The sequence below is a fragment of the Astatotilapia calliptera genome, chromosome 16, assembly GCF_900246225.1.
Source record: "Astatotilapia calliptera chromosome 16, fAstCal1.2, whole genome shotgun sequence".
Taxonomy (NCBI): domain Eukaryota; kingdom Metazoa; phylum Chordata; class Actinopteri; order Cichliformes; family Cichlidae; genus Astatotilapia; species Astatotilapia calliptera.
The window spans coordinates 24,997,231-25,020,184 of NC_039317.1; the positions used below are offsets into that span (position 1 = coordinate 24,997,231).

General features: G+C 38.9%; 3 protein-coding genes across 3 annotated transcripts; 1 reads left to right on the top strand and 2 right to left on the bottom strand.

The window, feature by feature from the left end:
- The first annotated feature begins 7,370 nt into the window (after positions 1 to 7,370).
- LOC113008162 (frizzled-7-A-like) lies at positions 7,371 to 11,901 on the top strand. The gene has a single exon (XM_026145379.1). It carries the CDS (start codon positions 7,901 to 7,903, stop codon positions 9,608 to 9,610), a length of 1,710 nt encoding a protein of 569 aa, XP_026001164.1. The 5' UTR covers positions 7,371 to 7,900; the 3' UTR covers positions 9,611 to 11,901.
- A 6,048-nt stretch (positions 11,902 to 17,949) lies between these two features.
- Positions 17,950 to 18,876, bottom strand: LOC113008519 (olfactory receptor 10A6-like). The gene has a single exon (XM_026145989.1). The coding sequence runs from the start codon at positions 18,871 to 18,873 to the stop codon at positions 17,950 to 17,952; it is 924 nt and encodes a 307-aa protein (XP_026001774.1). The 5' UTR covers positions 18,874 to 18,876.
- Positions 18,877 to 22,027: 3,151 nt separating this feature from the next.
- Positions 22,028 to 22,954, bottom strand: LOC113008520 (olfactory receptor 10A6-like). Its single transcript, XM_026145990.1, has one exon. It carries the CDS (start codon positions 22,949 to 22,951, stop codon positions 22,028 to 22,030), a length of 924 nt encoding a protein of 307 aa, XP_026001775.1. The 5' UTR covers positions 22,952 to 22,954.

The window sequence follows — 22,954 nt, forward strand, 5'->3', positions numbered from 1 at the left end:
AATGTGCTCTTATATGTTTAATCATCAGATTTGTTTTCAACATGTGTTTAGTGTGGTGGTCCATTACTATGGTCCAGTCTAAAATATCCCAACATGCAGTAGAAGGATTACGAGTGAATATTTTACAAACAGTCTTAACTGACAGATGAAGAATCCTGCTGACTGTGGGGAGCTCCACATTTTCCTCTGGCACCATCATGAAGCTGACATTTGTGGCTTTAAGAGCCAAGTCTCAACAACTGTTGGATGGATTACCGTGAATTTTTGTACACACATTTAAGCCCCTGCAACACGAATAAGAATAACTTTGGTGACCCCGCCCTGTAGTTTGTCCAGTATTTAAATGTATCACCAAATACCTACAAAACCAATGACGTCCCCAGCATATTTAAATAAAGACACATATTTACAAGTTGGTAAATGAGAGTGTCATTGTGATTTATAGGACAAAAAAAGGTGACTAATAATGGTTTAAAGTTGAACAATAAACATTTGAAGCCGAACCCCATTGTTTTCATTCAAATCAGAGTTCAGATTTCCAAACCCAAACACTGAAGAAGAAAGCTGTCACTGTCTTAATGCTTTTTAACTGCGCTGTACAGTATGTTTGTGTTCCCAGCCGTTTAGAGTAATGGCAAGAGTGACGCTATATAAACAAGACCTGCCCAGGGTTTATAACTTATAGTACATTTTTACACCGAACCATTCTCGCACTGACTGTATTTCATTTGACCGAATTTCACTCTTATTTCTATACATGTGAATGGCTCCGATTTTTATGGCCACATAATCTGTAGTTTTTGTCCGAGTAGTAGTTGAGATGTCAGCCAGTGAGCTTCCTGCTGCCTACCACGGTCCGAGCACACACTCTGTTGGTCCAAATAAATCGTTCTTTCATCACAGTGTGTGTGTATGTGTGTGTATGTGCGTGTGTGTAGTCCAGTACTGTAGGCCCTCTGTGTTGCATTGACAGACACAAACCAGCTGCCCGCATTCCTCTCTCCCCCCCACCCTCGCTCTCTCTCTCTCTGCTGACTTCTTATGGTTGATCTCCCCTCCCCCCGCTCAGATGAGTCTCCACACATACTTCTGTCATGCTATATATACTCAGCCATAACATAGAAACGAGGCAAGAGACACCTCGGACGATAAAAGTAAAATAAATCGTCTAGAGCAGAACATAATTTGTTCCTTTTTACACCTTAAGAGCTGCTTTCTAAACTCGTCCTCATCTCTCGAGTTTGAGGTACAATAGCTCCACCTTCTCAGCCAATCAGATCTTTTTCCACTATGTCTTTAGAAACTTGCCTTCACTTGTTTGGTTTAATTCTGCTTTGCTCTGTTGTTGTTAACATTGGTATAGACTCTACTTGGGGGTTGTGTGTGTGTGTTTATTTTGAGGTTAAAACCTCACTAACAGATTTTTTCCCCTCTTTAGTGTTGTGGAAACTGCAAGAGCTGTAAACACATTAATACATTATCACCCTTTAAGTTAAGAGGGAAAATTTGTCAACAGATGGATGCCTATTTACACATCCAGCAGTCATGTAGTAGTGTCATTATTCATTTGGAGTTGTGTTTCTGTCCACCAGATGACTGTGAATCCAACATACGCTGTCCTGTTAGCTCTGTCTTGCTCTCTACTAATTCCTAAGGGAAGTATTGGGTTGTGGTTGCTAAATGCTTCACTATGTTCACAAGCTGGATACTCTGAACTTTGACCGACTGTTGTTCAGCGCATGGGTTTCACCGAATAGAGCTAACTACTACAAGTAAAGACAACGTGAATCAAAAAGATGAAGTTAAACTGGTGAAATTAAAACAAGAAGCAAAAGCTGAATTGCCGTCAGATGAGAATTTTCCATTTATAATTGCGAGCAACACGTTTCACATAAAAGTAGTTGCAATCACTTATAATTAAATTTTAATTGCAGTTTTAATGATAATTACTTTAATTTTAATCACATTATCAAGAGGTTAAGAAAAACGGTCAAAGTAAGCAGGCTAAGTCTTAGCAGTTTCATGGTGACATAAACATGGTAGGATCAGCAAACAAAAACTTTTCTGTTCTCTCTCTCTGTATATGTTACTGCATACGAAAACATAGAAATAAAACTGAGCAAATCAAACTTTTTGACCGTGTTCATCCACGTGTGACCTCTTTTATTCTTTCAGTAAATGTTTGAAAGAAAACATGAATGGGAATGAATAATTTCAAGATTTTTGGCAACTATAATGAGTGTACCTACAATTTAAAAAACACTTAAATATACAACTTTTACAACTATTTCACAATGACTCACACGGTAATTGCCCATGGTCTAATATATGGACTCCTCAGAAACACTTAACATGCTGGTTAGACCAATTTGGTCAGCCAACATTTCATTTAAGTTGTCCTCAGATTAGAAAACCTCCTCAAACCAAACCTAACTGTGTTTGTGCACCTCAGCTGAACATCTAAATAGTAGCTCAGTGTTGGGTTTCACGTGGTGGCACAAATACTTTGCATTACAGCCACTAGAACGGAGCAAACACAGCGCAAACCATCCAAATCATTTTTGGATCATTAACTCTCACCTTACTCTACTGTAAATGTACTTTTTGTTTGTCTAGCCCACTTTTCTACCACTGTTTTGCTTTTCTCCCTTCTCTCTTTTTCTTCTTCTTTTTTTCTTCTCCAGGAAATGTCCAGCTGCAGCAGACCACTGTCTAAACAGTGACTGGCTGTCTGGAAACCCGCTGGACTGCCCACATCTGTTTGACCACTGCAGACACTATCCACAAACATACGCACACACACAAACAGCTACAGTTAGACATGATGAAGTGTGTGGTGTGGCTACTAACTGCTGTGTTTTACACCTCAGACAGAGCCACTGTGTGAGGGAGGGGCAGGAAGAACTCATTTAAAATACAACTATCATCTTACTGGGTACAAATTTATATAAAGCTTATGTTTTTACATGTTTATATCTGTCTGCAGACTTGAATGGCATTTTAGACGTTCTATGGCCTGTATAGTCTAAGAGCTGTTATCATTAAATTAAAGCAAGTTATCTGTGTCCTTTAAGCCTGTCTTAAGTCAATCAAAATGATCAGATTCCTGAATAAAGTCAGCTATCCTTTTGATTTTTCTCCCCTTGTGTTTAAAAAAAGAGCTTGGATAGGGCAGTGTAGTAATATCCTATATTATTCCCTTATGCAATACTTGGTAGTATAAATAAATGTAAAGACCAGCAACATTACAAAACAACATTGTAATTATTACATTTAAACTATAAAAATGTTGATACATTTGATAAGAATGCAACACCATAGCTACATTACAAAAAATAAATTTTGAGCTAAATCAAAATAACTAACTAACTAACTAAATAAATAAATAAATAAATAAATAAATAAAATAATGAGAAGAATGAGGAGAATGTACATATTAGTATGTGGAGTGAATCTGCAAAATATTATGGATGGGGATTTGTAAAAAATGTACAAATATAAATCAGTTTAAAAGCATGGTTATGGAAATGGTCAACATTATCTTTTTTGTTTTTTCCAGTGAATATGATGAATATGATGGCCTTCGGTGGTTTGACTTATTTATTTATCATGTAGTTCTATAAATTTTATTTTAAATTTTTTTTGACCACAGAGTTGATGGTTGATGTTCATGGTACAACTTTGTAAAAATTATGACCAATTGCAATGTTGGCGTTAGGTAATGTTCTTGGAGTACCACACTGACATTAATACTCACAGACCTGCCACTAATAACATTTTGTTTTCTGTTTTTTTGTTTTTTTCCACTAATATCGCATATGTGCAACTCTGGGAGCATCCTGTAGAGTCTAGCACTTGGACATTGGGAGAAGATGCTTTGTGTCCTATGGTTTGCTGTGTAGGAGGGCCTACATGGATTAAGTGTCTACTGATGGATCCCACAAGGCCTAGATCAGAGTGGGATCAGTTTAGAGCCTGGGTCAAAACCTTGTATTTTTTTTGTTTTCCTTGAGTACACCTGGATAGTTTTTGTGGTGTGGCACATTGCCAGCTGGGAGGAAGATACTGTTGTCAGGGATTTTTATGTGGGGGTGTTCCAGTTACGTTTGTTTACTTTACTCAAATGCAAAGGAAAAATGTGAAAGAGACACTTTCATAAATAAATTGCATTTTAAGATGCTGCTGCCCATCAATGTCAAATTTAGTCACCGTTATTTAATGTAAGAACTCGACTTTCTTTGTCAAAAAAGGTCATTGTTTAATGTGTCTTTGTTTATCAATTATCTTTTTAACTGGTGTTTCCCATTTGACTCTTTGGAACCAAAGTGATTCAGCTGAATTGGTTTTGCTGTTTTTGTTGACTAAAGTCTGTCTTTCTATCATTTTGCCTCAAGCTGGACTAAACCTCTCACATGTCAGGGAGTGAGGTTGGAGTTTCAGAGAGAGGTGAAAGTGCACTGATGTAAAGGAAAGACAAAACAAGAGCACCGCAGCGAAAAGGAATGCAGCAAATTAATTGTTTTATCTCCATGATCTTTTTTCTTTCATAATTGTAATTGAATTTGAAATTACAATTTTTGCAATGGAAAAGCCTTTTATGTTACTTTTTCACGTGTGTTTTAATTTGAATTATATACATATGCCAGATTAAACTACCGGTAGTTAAATGGTTTTTGTTATATTTCATTAGAGTCCAGATGCCCCGATGACCATTGTGTGATCGTGATGGATTGATTTATTGCTTCAGTCCATTTATTCATTCACTCTAGTGTATAACATCACCGTGTCTGTAACACTAATCAGATGCTGTCTGACAAACTACACTCCTGAGAAATCAAAGTTTACTTTCAAAATCAATAGCTTTAATAGCTGGAGTTTTTGATTATTACACCTCTGCATTAGTGAAACTAGCTTTCCTGCTGGAAACACTGATTGGGCTGTCCTTTAATAACCCTATTAGCCTAAATATCTCACACTTTAATCTAATTGCTTATTTCTAACATTATGCAAACAATGAGTGACCCTTGCCAAATCATATTAATGTCTTTTTTTGAGTATCCTGGTAAATTTTGCAGTTTAGTTTTTCCCCCTCCTCCACTTTGAACCATCAATAAAACGTGCTTTTTCAGTAATCAGTGTATTGCCTGGTAAGATAACATTAGGGTCAGTGTGTATTGATTAGATCAGAAACAAAGGCAGCACATTATCAACAAGGTTTTAAACTGATTTTTATCAACAAAACCATAACATTCCTCTGCCTTTTACAACTTTTTTTTAAAGATGTTACTGAATCCACTTTGGGGAAGGATTGAATAGGTTCTGCTGCTGAATTTTATTGCTTTTTTGTTGTTTTTGTTTGAGCTGTCCTTTATTTGTAACTTAATCAAATACACAAATGGGAACGACATGCAGAAACATAAGGTGGTGACATGTGGGGATGTATCACCAGCCAGATTTAATCTGTAGACAGTGGTGAAAATAAAAATATGGACACTCAAGAGTAAATCATTTTCTCACTTCCCGTTGTAAGGAATGTGTAATCCAGCCAAATATATTCTGTCCCAGAGAGGTGGGCTACACCCTGATCACGGGCCTTTTAGGTAGACAGATAACGATTCAGGCAAAAATAAACTTGCCTTGGCATGCCAGTGGGCAGCTTTGATTGTTAAATGCAGAGTAACGGTTGCAGCACATGCATGCACAGAAGGCAACTGAAAATGCACAACATGTGAAAAATAGAAAGGGTTATAAAAGAACTTTAAAGAAGTAGATAAAACTGAGAATTCAGCACAAACTAAAAACAAAAACACATAAGACTGAACCTGGTCTCATCCACCTGGTTCATTTTTCTTCGTCTTTGTTATGACAATAGCTGTAGCGCTCTGGACGAACTGAGGATGACTGTTTGGGGAGATTACAACTGTCTAGCAAGCAATGAGCTGAGCCTTTGGGAAAGAACTTGGTTGGTAAATGTGAAAAAGTATCTCCTTCCCTTGAGGACTAAAACACTTTTTCAGTCTTTTTTGTAGTATTATGGTCAACTGTATCACATGAAGCACAAGCACGCTTGAGAACTTGGTGCTGAATCTCTGTGTGGTCAGTCAGAAATCTATACTGAGTTTTCTTTGCAGATTACAGCACAGAGCTCTAAACCTTTTCCTTTTGGTTCAGCTTCTCTTCCTTCTCTGTCTCCTTTTCCTTCTCCCCCTGCCCTCTTCGACCTTCTCTCTTCTTCCTGTCCCTTCCCCCACTGCAAGCCTACCCCCACCCTCTTTTATCCCACTCAGGGTAGAAAGACACCAAATGCAGCAAGGCCCCCAGGAACCGCCTGCACCTCCCACACTGCCTTTGAGCAGATCGATCATGCTGCCAGTCCAAATTACTCTTCCTTTGGCTGTTGTTCCTCCATACAATACTGAATATCAGCTCAAGAGCTGCATCTGAGTGCTTGCCATAAAACCCTTAAACAGCAACAGGTACTTTCTGTGGTTGAGTGGTTAAGACTAGTTTTTTTCGTGAATTTTTTCTCTTTTTTTCATGGTTTGCTCACTGTGCTGCAGAGTGTTTACATGTCCTGCACACATTGAGTGGCTGTGTGTAGCGACTGTGTGGGGCGATGGGGAGAACTCAGTTTTAAAGCTGCACACTGAACAGAGAAAACTGCATTAAAAGGTGTGTTTGATAAAACATGAAAAAGAAAAATCAAGTCCTTTAGTACACAATTAGAGCTGAAGAGTTGTCATACACAAAAGTGGGCAACTGGACTTCATTTCTGTTTATTTTGTTTAGATTTTTGCTTATTGTATTATATCTAGATTTTTATTAATACAAATCATTTGTATTTTGCTTCACTTTTGTGCTCCTGCCTTTTTACGGCATTGAGCTAATGCATTTATTTTACTGTGCTGATCTAAATTCTTTAACCTTTTTTATTGATGTGCTTAAAGTTATGGCTGCTGAAACAAAGTAATTTTACAACTTTTTTGGGACAAATAAAAATGCATATCTCATTTTTCTTATTCTGCTTTACAGCCCAGTAAAGAAACAATACGTATGTGTGTGTATCTACAAAAAGAGAATATGAGGTATTTCTTATGTTTAGGATTAACCTACATACTTGTTTTGTTTTTCAGAACTAAACCCAAACTTGGACCATTAATTCCAAGTGTTACAAACACACAATTATTGGCGAAATGGTATGATACAGAAAAAAATGATTAATTGGGTAATATTTGTTAAAATCTCTGGTGTAATGTAATTACTGTAACATATTTTCCTGTGGTGGGGGTCCAACGGCCAATCAGGAACGATTGCTGTAGGAAAACAAACACGGTGATTGGCCGAGACACTGCGGCGGTTTCAAGGCGCCTCGCGCTCGGCCGGAGGGGAGGGGGTCCAGTGAATGGAATGGGCGCCTGGAAACCGGTGGAATCTGCACAGAGTGAGGAGCGCGAGCCTCCGGACTTCCAACCGCCCAGCATGTGAAGCGACTCGCTGCGCGAACTAAAGTCGACAAACAGTGGAAATACTAGGCATTTACGCCTTTATCCTACATTGTTTAGCGCTAAAGTAAGTAGTTGTAAAAGTTCAGTAAGCTGGACTAAGGTGAAATTGCATTGTTTGGAGAAAACGGGACTTTTAAACGGACCGGGAGTCAGAGTGGACTGCTTGGAGTCACTTACAAAGACCACTAAGAAGTCATGACATGACGAGTGTTTCTCTTGGATTTATCTTCATTACACACGGGAGAAAAGTCGATTACAATCATTTTAACTGAAATTACTTGGACTTCTAGTTAAGTATTGGAACATTTATTGAAAAATTCTTTCCATTTTCCACCATTTTTGAGTCGCACTACTTGGATCAAAGTTTTTCCTTCCCTCCCCCCTCCTCCTCAACTATGGCGGCGGCCAGGTTCACCACTGGCTCCGTGTTTCTGCGGATCATGTGGCTGCTGTGCGGGCTCTCCTTTTTCTCACCCGCTTCTGCCCAGCATTACAACAGTGAGAGTGGAATATCCATCCCGGAACACGGCTTCTGTCAGCCCATCTCCATCCCGCTGTGCACCGACATCGCCTACAACCAGACCATCATGCCGAACCTCCTGGGCCACACGAACCAGGAGGACGCCGGACTTGAGGTGCACCAGTTCTACCCACTCGTTAAGGTCCAATGCTCTGCGGATCTGAAGTTTTTCCTCTGCTCAATGTATGCTCCCGTGTGCACCGTGCTGGAGCAGGCCATCCCCCCGTGTCGGTCCCTGTGTGAGCGGGCACGGCAGGGATGTGAAGCCCTGATGAATAAATTCGGCTTCCAGTGGCCAGAACGGCTGCGCTGCGAGGCTTTCCCCGTCCACGGAGCCGGGGAGATCTGCGTCGGCCAGAATACGTCGGAACCGGGCACCCCGCCCTCCTCTTCTTCTCCCTTTGCACCGGACCCAATTACTCCCCCTCCCAAAATGGCAAGACCGAACCAGCACCCTTCACAACCAAACCAGTACCACCAGTTCTCCTGCCCGCTGCAGCTGGAAGTGCCCTCCTACCTGGGCTACAGATTCATGGGGGTCAAAGACTGCGGAGCCCCCTGCGAACCTACCAAACCAACCGGGATCATGTACTTCCGAGAGGATGAGGCAAAGTTCGGCCGGCTTTGGGTCGGGATCTGGTCCATCCTATGCTGTGTGAGTACCTTGTTCACGGTGCTCACCTATCTAGTGGACATGAGACGGTTCCGATACCCCGAGCGGCCCATCATCTTTCTGTCTGGCTGTTATTTTATGGTGGCGGTAGCCTATGCTGCCGGGTTTTTCCTAGAAGACCAAGTAGTCTGCGTGGATAAATTCAAGCCGGACGGCTACAGGACAGTGGCTCAGGGGACCAAAAAGGAGGGCTGCACAATCCTTTTCATGGTGTTATACTTTTTCGGCATGGCCAGCTCCATCTGGTGGGTGATTTTGTCTCTGACTTGGTTCCTTTCTGCCGGGATGAAATGGGGCCACGAAGCGATTGAAGCCAACTCCCAGTACTTCCACCTAGCCGCGTGGGCTGTCCCGGCCATCAAAACCATCACTATCCTCGCCATGGGCCAGGTGGACGGGGACGTCCTTACGGGGGTGTGTTTCGTGGGGATCTTCAACGTGGACGCCCTCCGCGGTTTTGTCCTGGCCCCCCTTTTCGTCTACCTGTTCATCGGCACGTCCTTCCTCCTGGCCGGCTTCGTATCTCTATTCCGGATCCGCACCATCATGAAGCACGACGGCACCAAGACAGAGAAGTTGGAGAAGCTGATGGTGCGGATTGGCGTCTTCAGCGTCCTCTACACGGTACCGGCCACCATCGTGATCGCCTGTTACTTCTATGAGCAAGCCTTCAGGGAGCACTGGGAGCGCACCTGGCACATGCAGACCTGCAAGCGCTTCGCCGTGCCGTGCCCGGTGCACAACTTCGCCCCCATGACCCCGGACTTCACCGTGTTCATGATCAAATACCTGATGACCATGATAGTCGGGATCACCTCCGGTTTCTGGGTCTGGTCCGGGAAAACGCTTCAGTCGTGGCGGCGGTTCTACAAGCGGCTCAGTAACGGCAGCCACGGAGAGACGACGGTGTGAAGTTTGGAGCTCCCGTTACCTGAGAATGAGGTCGAATAGCTTTCATTTTACCACACTTATGGATGTATTTTTTGATCAGTTTTTTTCTGTTACAAGGTTGTGGCGCAAATACAGGCCTTTGAACACAACCAAAACTTTTAACAAGTGCCACAAAAGCTGGCTTAAATTTCATTATACTTCTCTCTTTTTTCTGCCCACAATCTTTGCTTTTGCATTTTTAAAAAAGTTGGATTTTAGCCTAAATGATCATAATGATTACTGGACTGTAATGCCAGACTTGTTATGAAACTTCCCACATATTATCCATTATATCCTTGTATTACTATTTGAATGTACTTCCTCTCAGCTCTTTTAAGAATTTGTCACAAAAAGACTGCAAACTGCAAGAAAAGGTCAAAGTTCAGATCCCTCCAACAGCCACACCCCCTCTGACTGTGAATTCAATACTTGGGGCGTTGTAAGTTACTCTGCTTTTAGCTAAAGACTGAAAAGCTTTAATACACATGTTAGATTTTGCAGAGTACAATCTGTTTGTTTTTGTTTTATACACCAGCTCTGCCATTATGTGCCAAGTGGCTGCCCACAAATCAAAACTTTTGCTTCCTTTTTTTTTTCTTAAATATTTTTTCCTGTATTGAATGTTCACTCCGAAGGTGAATGAAGTTTTTATGTATTTGTTTGCACATTTATGCTAAGTGTTAAAAAAAAAATATGATTTACACCACAGATTGACCTGGATCTAACACTTAGAGAGACCACACACACACACACATACACCTCCACTCTCTGTAATTAAGACACACCAACTCATTGTTTGTCTCTGTGTGTGGTCTCCTATCTAAAAGACTTTTTTCTTCTTTTTTTTTTGTTTGTTTGATCCTTTAAGACATCCAAAGCACCATTTCAACCCATCCAGATTTAATTCGAATGGCTGCTATGGGTTTTTGTTTCATCCTGGATTAAGATGACTGTACACACTCATGCCGGTTTTCTTGTAATTTCACTTGAAGTGTTTAAAGGTTTCTCTTTTTCCCAAGTAGACTGAACATGTTGGAACTTTTGTTAAATTGTTATGATTTTAGTGTCTATGCTGCCTCACGAAACTCCTCAAAACACAGAGAAACTTGAGGTTTTTATCTGGAAGGTAGCAGAGAGTCAAAAGGTCAAAGCCAGGTGGGAGTTCAGCAGTGTTGAATCTAAGGGCAGTAAAACAAGTTAATATATATATTTTAAAATAACTTGCAGTCTTTTCATACAATAGTAGGGAAACTTAATTACTGTTGAAATAAAACATTTTCAGGACAGAGCATTTTATAGTGTTGAAATGTAAAGCCTTTTAGTAAGTGGTGCCAGTAGAACTCAGATCACACCGCACAGGTTTAATAAAAAAAACGTTATTTCTGTGTGACATTAACACCAATTACCAGGTTTCACATCACATAAATGCTGATGCAGCTAAGATGAGAGACAGACACTGCAGTTCTCTGAATTGTATTTGCAAGATAGTGAAAGGATTACAGCTGCTGGCGCCGCTGTAATTGGTGACAATAGCAATAAAGTTATCAGTGATTTGTTCTGCTTCCCAGGCCGCTATTCCTCGCAGAGCATTGGTCAAATGAGAAAATGACCTCTCAGACTTGAGTAAGGAAATCAGTTGGAGTCGTGGGGAAGCAGAAAAACACGTTTTCACCCTGAGTCAGCCGTTAGGCAGCAGACGAGTGCCTGAAGCTTTTGTTTCTTTCCATGCAGTACATTTTCTCTGCATAGGTCACACACATGCATACACATAAGTAATGAACGGGAACGCTCCAGCAATGAGGGATGACTCGTATTACAGAGCTGTTATTGGTACTGTGTCCTGAATCCTTGTGTTATAATAATAATACTAAAACTGCGTACTTTGTACCAGTCTTCATATTATATGTTAAAGCAGTGTGTATATAGGAAATGCCAATGTTCCCATGTGAATTTACCACATACCTCAAAGCCTGGGTACAATTTGTTTGTAGGACTGAGTTAGGAAACGTTTCACTTCACTCATCACCTAACAATACAGAGCAGGTCTGTGTTACCAGGCTGACTGCACTGTTTGTGTTTTCAGAAGGAATACGAGTGTTTTTATCACAACATATGCAAGGTACCAAGTAAACAGACTGATTTTTTTAAAAGCATAATGTATTTATGGGGGGGTACTCATATTTGTGTCTTCTTTTTTTTTTTAACTTGTTTTTTAAAATGAGATAAGCCTTATGTATGTGTACAGTTTGAATAAAAAGCGATAAAGTTTGTAATCTGTTGACCTCTGTGATTTGTTCTTGCCACTCATATTTTTAATGAATCTGTCTTATTGGCAATGCTTCAAGCATTAAATCCAGAGATACGGCAGGTGATCCAAACTTACACCTCAGCTCGAGTCATTGCTGACTTATCATTCTAACGTCAGCATGTCACAAGAATCACAGGCCAAATCTGTATTACCATGCGACCTGCATAAAAACAAACATAACTAACAAAAATCTGTTTTCCACTAGAACCTTTATGAAATTAATGATGGCTTTCAACCTGAAATAAATAGGTAATAAAAGTTATAAATGGAGACATTGTCTGGTATCAAAGATTTCCTATAGCTGCCCTTGTGGCAGGGGAGCCGAATCAGTTTGTTAAAGAAGGCCCAAAAATAAAAGGAAAATGCACAGATGTCTGTAAAGTGTGGTAAAAAAGACTCAATCTTTAATTATTTGTGGAAGTCATGCTTCTGTGTGTATTCAACCATCAAAATCCTGCATACTTGTCCTAAACTACAAATTGTGTCTATAGTGTTAACCTTCAAGTGACTGTGTCGTGTTTTCATGACATCTGCTTTATGTGTCTCTGCTTTGGAGATAAAATTTGTTATTTCTTATTCTGATGTGATGAATCCAAATTGGACCCTTAAAGAAGCTGATTAGCAACTTCTTCCAATATATTTTCTTTTTTTCTTTTTACATGTTACAGCTGTAAACATATTAGATAGATTTTAATCACACATTGTGAGCTTAAATTTTGTAATTTATTTAATGGTTTTTAGTGATAGTTCACCTTTTGTCATCATGTAACAATTTTAGAATCAGAAAAATAGTCTATAAAGAGGTCTTTCATTTAGAGACAGATATCAGTATAGGTGGGATGTTGAGTTTTATCAGTTATTTATCAGAATTTTACCACATTTGCAAAAGTCTTAAGCCATTGCTCATTTCTTCATTTTTCTTCCAAGAAGCCAGACTGTTTTTTTTGTGTCATTTTTTAAAGTGCATTTGGGTGGTTTTAGTTCTCCAGGTTTTGTGAAGTTTTTCTTTGGACATTGTCTGTGTTTTCACTCATTTTTCAGAGCAATGTTCTTTCAGTTTGTTTAGCCATTTAAAACAATGAATCACTCAAAAAAGACGCCTAACTCAAGGGTCGAAGCAGTGATGTGTTTACCCATAACAAGAAAACTTGCCAGAGAATCGACATTTAATTGTATCGTCAGACACTTTGTTACTAGGATCCTGTCATAAAAGCACATCATTTGTTTCCACCTCTTTAGTTGAATATACAAATATAATGCCAAAGCTGGTTCAGCTACTGTTTTCTAAAGGCTCATTAAATGGTCTCTGTGAAAAGATGGTTGTCAAGAAGCCACTCTTTAGAAACAGAAGCAGGGAGAAAGGACTGAAATGTGGTACATTACACAAGAGCTGGACTGAAAATAAGCAGCGATGGTAGTTATGGAGTGATGATTTGAACCCAAAATTTCAAATTTGGGTTTATCACTCTGTATGTGCAGAGGAGTTCAGTAAAGAGGGATGACAGTGAGTGTCTGCGGCCATCTTATTAAAGACGGTGGATGCTCTGTCACAGTTTGGGGCTGCATTTCAGCTTCATGCCAAAACTGATGGAAAAGAACATTTAAAGAGCGCAACTCTCCAGAAGGCAAGGACTATAGTAAAACTGATGTTTCGTGATGTTTTTATTATAACATGCTGACTTCAGCCTGTTTTTATTACAATATGATGACATAAGCTTGTTATGGCTTATGTGATGTCATAGGGCATCGCATTGAAAAAAATAAAAATTGTGTGGTACAGCTATCTCAGTGCCCTTTTGTTTAATATACTACTCAATATGGTTTCTTTAAATCTTTTTACTAAGAACTTTGAGTTCTTCAAGTAGCCTGGAGAACTATTATTAAAGACTACTTAAAGAATTTACATGTAAGAATTCCTAAAAGAGTTCTGGCCACAACCAAACCTGTTAAAATATTTAACACTGTAGGGTACCAGGATCTTTGCATTGCACATTTCTTGCTGCTAAAAGAGTCAAAATGTATTTTATTCATTTCTGGTTTAAATTAAAAACTTGTGGTATTAGAACTGACCTAATAGCATATCATGAAAAATAGAGCCAACTAACAATTTTGTCATTTTCACTTTCAGTGACTCAAACCTAGTGAAGTTTGTTTGCATCAGAAGAATTCCTATCATGACTTTTTCCATAGTTTTTTTTCTTACAGGACTTGGCCACTGTTGTTGGAATAATGAAACCCCTTTTTTATAGCATTTGCAGTCACTGTATTGTGTTTAACTCTTAACTATGGCTACCCCACACTGGAGAAGCAGGATTTACTGCTGCACAGGCCTCGAGGCAAACACTTCCCCAAAATGGTGATGTAAAATATATTCAATATCTCACATCTACAAACAGAAAGTTTATTTAGTGTAAAATAAAAGTACAGCACTACAATCTGTGACTTCAAAGCGATCCATAAGTCAAAGGTCTTTAAGTGAACAAACAAATTACATTTTATTCTGTCTTGTTGTTATTATAATGAGAAAAGAACATATATAATCCGCGAGGTGTCTGTTAAAGTCCCCAGAAATATTTTGATGTACTGAATGAAATGTTTGTTTAATAATTTTGGTGTTTATAAGTCAGCGGCCTTTGTTTCTGAAGCTTGGGAAAGATCTCAGGTTGGATTATTTGTTCAGTATTTGTAAGTTATGGTGCTAGTCTGGCTCTGGTTTTATGTTGCTGTAAGCCTTTTCAGGCTGGACGTATTGTGTATGCATGACACAATAATATACTTAAATCAGTCAATGTTCATAACATGTTATGACAACATATTTTACCAAATAAGGGCATGTAGTAGCTCTTACAGTCTTTGACCCTGGAAATCAGTCAAAGTTGGGCTTGAGTTTGGGTTGTTTTGTCAAACTGTGAGTCACGTGTATTGTTAAACAAATGTCAGCAGCACAAGTAGAAGGTTTTCACACTTTATGTGGATATTTTTAAGTCATTTTTGATCACCCCAGCCAAGGCATGCCTTCACTAACTTAAATACTAAAGTGCCACAATAAAGTTAGCTGTATGGGCAATAGTTTATGTAGATTAGGAAACATATACATGAGGAATCTGGTGAACTAGTGGGCAACAAAAGTTACAAAGATTAATGATAATTAAAAAAAATATCCTAAATACAGCACTGAGGTAGAGTTAGCTGCTTTAATCATACAAGAGAAAGTTATTCTAATTGAGTGTGCTTACACTCAATTTTTGTTGAACTTGGTGCATGAATTGTTTGTATGTGCATGGCAACAGTCCAGACTCTCAAACAGAACAACAGAACTTTCTGACCAAATATAAATATTCTTACATCCTGAATTTCTAAACAATCTGTATTAATTTGTGTTTACTCTTCATGCAGACAAACAGAAGGACACAATGGTTCATTCTCAGGCAAGACGGGGAGAGATATCTGCTGATATCAGTAAGGTTGTAATGGGAATCATGTCTCCCAGTCATCTCGAAACCCTTTCAGGGACAGAAAGCATTATATTAGTCAGTGGTTCTCAAATGAGAAGGCTAAGCGTTGGGTCTTAGGGTTTGTGGAAAGCATATATTATATACTGCATCAGGTCATTCATTCACTGCATCAGTAGTCTCAGCCCAGGAGTGTCATATAATGGGAAAAGCTAACATAACATGGCTGATGCTAACATAATGATCTGCAGACTAAATAAACACTGGGAATGCAAGTATCAACATCGAGAGAAAAATGCCCTTCATATGAAAAAATGCATCTAAACTTGATGCAGCAGAACTGTTTGCTGGTCTGTTTGAAAGTGACTGAAGATGCAATAAAGTAAGGTACAGTTCTCAACATATTTATCAGACCACCTGTTATAAAAGCAAAAAGAGACAAATATTTTTAGAAATCTATTAAAAACTTGTTTATAGCTAAAACTTATATTGTTAGACAAATACCAAACAAAATTCATGCTTGATACTCAGATTTGAGCCGGCACACTGGACTTCACACTGGAGTCAGAAATGAATTAAACATAAAATTCAGCCACTAAAAATTATCTTTTGGAACTATTTTTACTCTTTATATTGCTGCAGAAACACAAAACTTCCCTTGTGTGGTGAAATGGCAAATGGTGATTTTGGTGTTTGTATCCCAGCTACCACAGAATTAAAAACAAAAACAAACAAACAAACAAACAAACAAACAAACAAACAAGAAAAAAAATTAGAAAGAAATTATTAGAATTATGCTGTGTTGTTTTTTTTTTAAAATAAATCATAAAATTCCTGAAAGAGGCCTTTAGTGCATGGTTCTTACTTTCAGAACATTATCAAACATAAACAGTTAATATGTGAAGCTATTAAACAGGACTTTAAAGATCCAGACTTGTAATAGTATACAGGGTGGGCCATTTATATGGATACACCATAATAAAATGGGAATGGTTGGTGATATTAAAGTCCTGTTTAAAGTTAAGTTGAAACCAAGTACACCATTGTTTTTCTTGTGACATTACCAATAAGTTTGATGTGTCACATGGGCCTCTTCCTATTGGAAAAACAAAAGTTGTATCTAAGACGGCCGACTTCTAAATAGCCACCATGGTCACCACCCATCTTGAGGAGTTTGCTCCGTCACATATACTAATGTGGTAGAAACAGGACTTTAATATCAACAAACATTCCCATTTTATTATGGTGTATCCATATAAATGGCCCACCCTGTATATTAAAAATTCAACAAGAACAAACACTGTCCTATGCGATGCAGTGATTTACTCCCTATTTCAGCAATCCTTAAACTGCCCAGCAGCCAGCTCAGCTTTTATTACATTCACTTATCATGTAGACACTTAGGCCTGACAGTGAAAATACTTTTCTTGCATGGGCATAACTTTACAAACACTAACAGAGATGTACAGGCAACACTGTGATGCCATTAAGCAGAAAATAAATGGTCGACTCTTGTATATTAAAAATGCCACAGTACTGCAAATGTTGTGAGTACGGTTTGATTTACCTCCTGAGGAGCCGTTCTCAAACTATCCAGCAGGCATCTCAGAGGAACTACCTCTATCCCAGTACTCAGGTTTCCAATGCCAGGTGTAGTACTGACCTCTGGTGGCCACAGCTGCTGAATGCATCTATGAGTAGTCAGAATTATACATGCAGTTTGTTGACATGTTTTATTTTAAAGGTACAGTCAGTAATTTTTGATTTTTTTTTTTCCAGAGAAAAAGGACACTGTACTCATAAATATAGATGCAGTAATGTCTAAGTACACCTTCCAGCAAACAAATGCATTCTGAAAACTTATAATTCTTAAAAACTACATAAGAGTGAGTTTGCGGTTTGTGGAGGTGGTCACTGGGCCATTTTTTTGTCCCAGTCCAGCCCTGCCAGTGACATATGTAGCATGCCGAAGGAGGAGGAGAAGTTGTTTGCATCATTTAAATTGGTGCCTGCACTTTCAGACTCAAGATATGAAAGATCATATACAGTATAAACTGTGTCCCCATAAGACATATGTCTATATCAAGCTTACAATAAGCAGAAATATTTTTATGTAGTTATTCAACATTCATAACCTTAGAGATTATTTGTAAAGAGGATCAAAAGCTATTCCCAAATGAAAAAACCCTGCAAAAGAAAAATGTTCATTATCTTAATTGTCAAGGGTAACCGTATAGAACAGAGGGTTAAGCTGTGAAATTAGTCTGATGGTTTATTCTAAATAAATTCTTCTTAAGAAAAAAATCACTGTATTCATACCCATATGTTTAATACATTGTTTTGTTTGAGAGCATCACACACATCCCAGGAGCAAAGTGGAAAGTGTCACCCCCCCCCCCCCCCCCCCCCCATCACATGCACCAAATGACACTGGTCTATTGTAAATAAATATCACATCAACAGATTTTCTTTTCTTTATGTTTACAGACTATAAGATGATTGTGGATAGTTACTCTCCCACAGAGCAGCGATTCCCTAGAAAAGTCTCTTGGTGAACAAAGCTATTGTTTTTTCTTAAACAAAAGCTTTTTACATGATTGCCTTATCTTAGGCAAATTAAATCCATAGAGAAATGGAGTCAGCATTGGTTGACAGATGAAAAGATAAATAGATAAAATTATACGGACTGGTAGACGAGCAACTATAACACTGGAATCGATACACTGAAAAATTGAGCCAACAAACAGGTTTGAAACAGAGACGATCTGAGGGACACAAGTAGTCACGGCTTTCTGCTTGTTTTCTGTGGATGTTTTTCGACAAACTGCCAAAATCTTTACATAAGACACTGAGATGAGAGTGAATGGTATGAAAAAGCTTACAAAGAGAAAGAATATATCAGATAAAAAGTTATGGACTGAAACGAAACATGAAAGTCTAAGTATTAATCTGTGGTTACAATACACATTTTCAATAATAGTTCCACAAAACTTCAAACTAAAGATAAATGAGAATGATAGTATTACACTAAGGAATGAATATATCCACACGAAGAGAATCATGAAAAACACTCTCTCTGTGTTCATAATGACATTATAGCGTAATGGATGACAGATTGAGATATATCTGTCATAGGCCATGGCTGCTAAACTGCAAAACTCAGCAGGCCCACTTATGTACATGGAAGACATGTGCAGAAAACACCACGGCAATGTCACTTCATGGCTGTCTGAAAACATCTGTGAGAGCAAAAGAGGATACAGCGATGTGCTGACATTTATCTGGTTCACACATAAGTTACAAAGCAGTATATACATTGGTTCATGCAGCTGTATGTCCACACGTATGACCACAATAAGGACTGTGTTGGCCACACATATAGAGAGGTACCAGAACAATATTATTACAAAGTACAGGTACTTTAACTCCCCAACATTTCCATAAGCAGCCAGCACAAATGACACTATCTCACTGGAGTTTTCCATTTTCTACACAATATCCCACAGTGAAAAAGACAATTCAATAATAATGTTATGGATGATCCTTTTCGATATGAAAAAGAGTATTTGACCAGATTAAAGAAATTTCAGTTCTTTAAATACTGTTTTACAAATACATGTTACCTGATTGTGACATATTCTTTCTCAGCCACCTGTTAATAAATGAGCAGATTAATCAAGGAACAAACAGCAAGCACTTTTATACAATATTCAGACTTTCATTAGATGTTAATAAATTACACATAACATTTTACTCAGCTGCTTTCCTCTCTGCTGAACGAGACGATCTGTAAATATTTATAGCTGCAGCATAAAGGAGGAGACATGAAGTGGAGTGGGGCTGAACTTGAGCTTTAGGTTAGGGACAATGAAATTCTCTCCTTTGACAAACATGTCTGACTTTTTTTTTGTTTATTTATGTATGCTTGATTCAGAAATTACAACATTTCTTAACCGTTTCAGAACTGAATTTGAATTTAATGATAGTCAGTTTTGGAGTGGCAAACTGTTGAACACAGCAGAATTGTTGGCAGAATACATTTCAGCCCTCTTTGGACACTGTAAAATGTAAATAAAAATAGAGTGCAATGATTTGCAGATCTCACAAACTCATATGATGTTCACATTAGACTAGTGTTTCCCAAACTGTGGTACACGTACCACTAGTGGTACTTGGGCTCTCTCTGGTGGTACGCAGGAAATCTCCAATTTTTTTAAAAGATTAAATAATATACCATTGTGGAGGTATGCAAAGACAACATGAGAGATCCTGAGGCTCTTCTGGGAGCCGGAGTAAAAGAGAAAAGCGTGAGTCCTCTATAAAGAGTAGCCTTTCCTTATCGCCAGCGGCCGCGGCCGCTATGGAGCACTGGCGGGCTCGTTTCCCTGCAAAGGCGGCACGGCGCTGTCACGCTGATGGTAAAAACACAGCCCTTTTACATGGTGCCGCCGTGCTGCGATCCCAGCCACCATGGATGAATTGGAGGCCCCCGGGAGAAACGGTGGGGGCGCGGGAGATGCCGTTGATGATCGGGAACTATCGCCTGGATGCTGAAGCTCCTGGTAGCCAGGAGAATGCGATCCGCTTCTTCTGCAAGTGAGTGTTAATTCTTCGCGTTCCAACAGCGGGGAGTTGGCAAGGCCAGCTCGCACCGGCAACTGTCAGGGGAAGAGGAATCTGCCATCATGTGTTCCTAGCAAGGACAGCATGCTCTCAATGACCTCGCGAGCGGTACCATCACCCAGACCCGAGAGAGAGAGGAGTTTCTTGAGAGCGGTGCATTTCCTTTGGGTGGGGGGATCCCGGAGGAGAGTCATCACATGGTGAGTGGACAACGGATCCAACAAGGCCACCACATGATGGTATTTTGTTTCGTCATCTGAAACGCCACGAAGAGCAAACTGAGCTTCGATGTGCACAAAGGAGGGTCGTGATGCCAAAAATCCTGCAGCTTAACTGCCACAGCAAAAATAAAAACGTACAACTCTGCTATCACTTCAGACAAAAATGAAGACAGAAAACTAAACAGCAGTGGCATTTGTTGCTGTGTGGTGGCTAGCTACACAGCTATGGTTAGCATAATATAAACACTGTGACGCTGGAGGATGGACGCTAACTTTTTTCCACTCAATGAGGGTTACCGATGGTTAGGGACAAATGTAATCACATGGCAGGATGCTGTTAACGGGCCAAACTTCAGTCAGGAGAACAACTGCAGTATAAGGTTAGTCATTAATATACTGCTGCATGGGCTGGGCTGTAGTTACATTGTCAGGTTTTAAAAACCGAGCTTTAAAATGAATAGTGATGATAAAAACCGAGAGGCCGACAGCGATCACTGACCTTTTTAGGGGCTTGTTCAGATTAAATAGAACAAAATACAAAGCATTAAAACATGTTAAAAACACAACGGCCTTAATAAATGCCGAGTAGTTTGGACCCGGAAGCAGGTTTCAACAGGTCATCGCTTAAAGATTGGATATCTAACCTGCTGTGAATGTTTTAATGCAGTACAGTAAATAACAATCATATAAGAAATAAAATTGTCTGTGTAAACTGTATGTGGTGTTTAATAGGCCTATACTACTGTACTTTAATGTCGGTCACAAGGGTGGTACTTCAAGAGCCATATCATTTATGAGGTGGTACTTACTGTGAAAAGTTTGAGAACCACTGTACTAAGGTATAGACAGAAAAGAATAATTTGGGACTCTAATTAGTTTTATAATAACAACTTGTCTTTTACAGATACCTTTACTTTTAATCTTCGTTTTAACCTCAGACCTTTTTGACTAATGCTGAAAAATATTAATATTAGCCTCTGATTGAGGTTGCTAAAGGCAAGAGCGCTCGTTAGCTAACAAGCATAGACTAATTTTCTAGTTAACAAACTACAGTGGTAAAGTGACTGAAAGGCCAATTTCACATAAGCACATTTACCATTATGTCCATGTTGTAGCATATAGAAATGTTTAGTTAATACTTGCGGACATACATCTTATGCCTTTGTGTAACTGTGGCTTCGCTTTTGTTGCTGACCAGGTCATTTTAACATCATTTTGACATATTTTTGTGTCACTGTTGAGCTGATGTGATTAGATCCCAAATCCACAACCCACGCCCGACACACAAGCGCAGTGTTCGTGTTAAAGTTGTTGTGTGCCTTATGGGGATACTGCTTACATATTGTTATGTCTATATCAAGCTTTTAACCTTATAAATTTTTTTCAACATTCGTAAACTTAGAGATTATTTGTAAAGAGGATCAAAAGCTATTGTGAAATGAAAACCTCCAAGCTTTGCAATGGAAAAATGCTTCTTACCTTACTTGTCAAGGGCGTAGAGGGTTAAACTGGGAAATTGGTCTAAATAAATTTATTACAAATAAATTGAAATGAGGAAAAAATCATTGTATTAACACCCATGCATTTAATACAGTATTTTGCTTGCAAGCATAACACTCAGCCCAGTAAAGTGTGGAAACATGAGATGCACCAAATGACAAAGGCCTACTGTAAATAGAAATATATGACATCAACAGATTTTCTTTTCTTTATGTTTACAGACTATAAGATGATTGTGGATAGTTACTCTCCCACAGAGCAGCGATTCCCTAGAAAAGTCTCTTGGTGAACAAAGCTATTGTTTTTTCTTAAACAAAAGCTTTTTACATGATTGCCTTATCTTAGGCAAATTAAATCCATAGAGAAATGGAGTCAGCATTGGTTGACAGATGAAAATATATATAGATAAAATTATATGGATTTGTACACGAGCAACTATAACGCTGGAATCAATAGACTGAAAAACTGAGCCAACAAACAGGTTTGACACAGAGACGATCTGAGGGACGCAAGTAGTCACGGCTTTCTGCTTGTTTTCTGTGGATGTTTTTCGACAAACTGCCAAAATCTTCACATAAGACACTGAAATGAGAGTGAATGGTATGAAAAAGCTTACAAAGAGAAAGAATATATCAGATAAAAAGTTATGGACTGAAACGAAACATGAAAGTCTAAGTATTAATCTGTGGTTACAATACACATTTTCAATAATAGTTCCACAAAACTTCAAACTAAAGATAAATGAGAATGATAGTATTACACTAAGGAATGAATATATCCACACGAAGAGAATCATGAAAAACACTCTCTCTGTGTTCATAATGACATTATAGCGTAATGGATGACAGATTGAGATATATCTGTCATAGGCCATGGCTGCTAAACTGCAAAACTCAGCAGGCCCACTTATGTACATGCAAGACATGTGCAGAAAACACCACGGCAATGTCACTTCATGGCTGTCTGAAAACATCTGTGAGAGCAAAAGAGGATATAGCGATGTGCTGACGTTTATCTGGTTCACACATAAGTTACAAAGCAGTATATACATTGGTTCATGCAGCTGTATGTCCACACGTATGACCACAATAAGGACTGTGTTGGCCACACATATAGAGAGGTACCAGAACAATATTATTACAAAGTACAGGTACTTTAACTCCCCAACATTTCCATAAGCAGCCAGCACAAATGACACTATCTCACTGGAGTTTTCCATTTT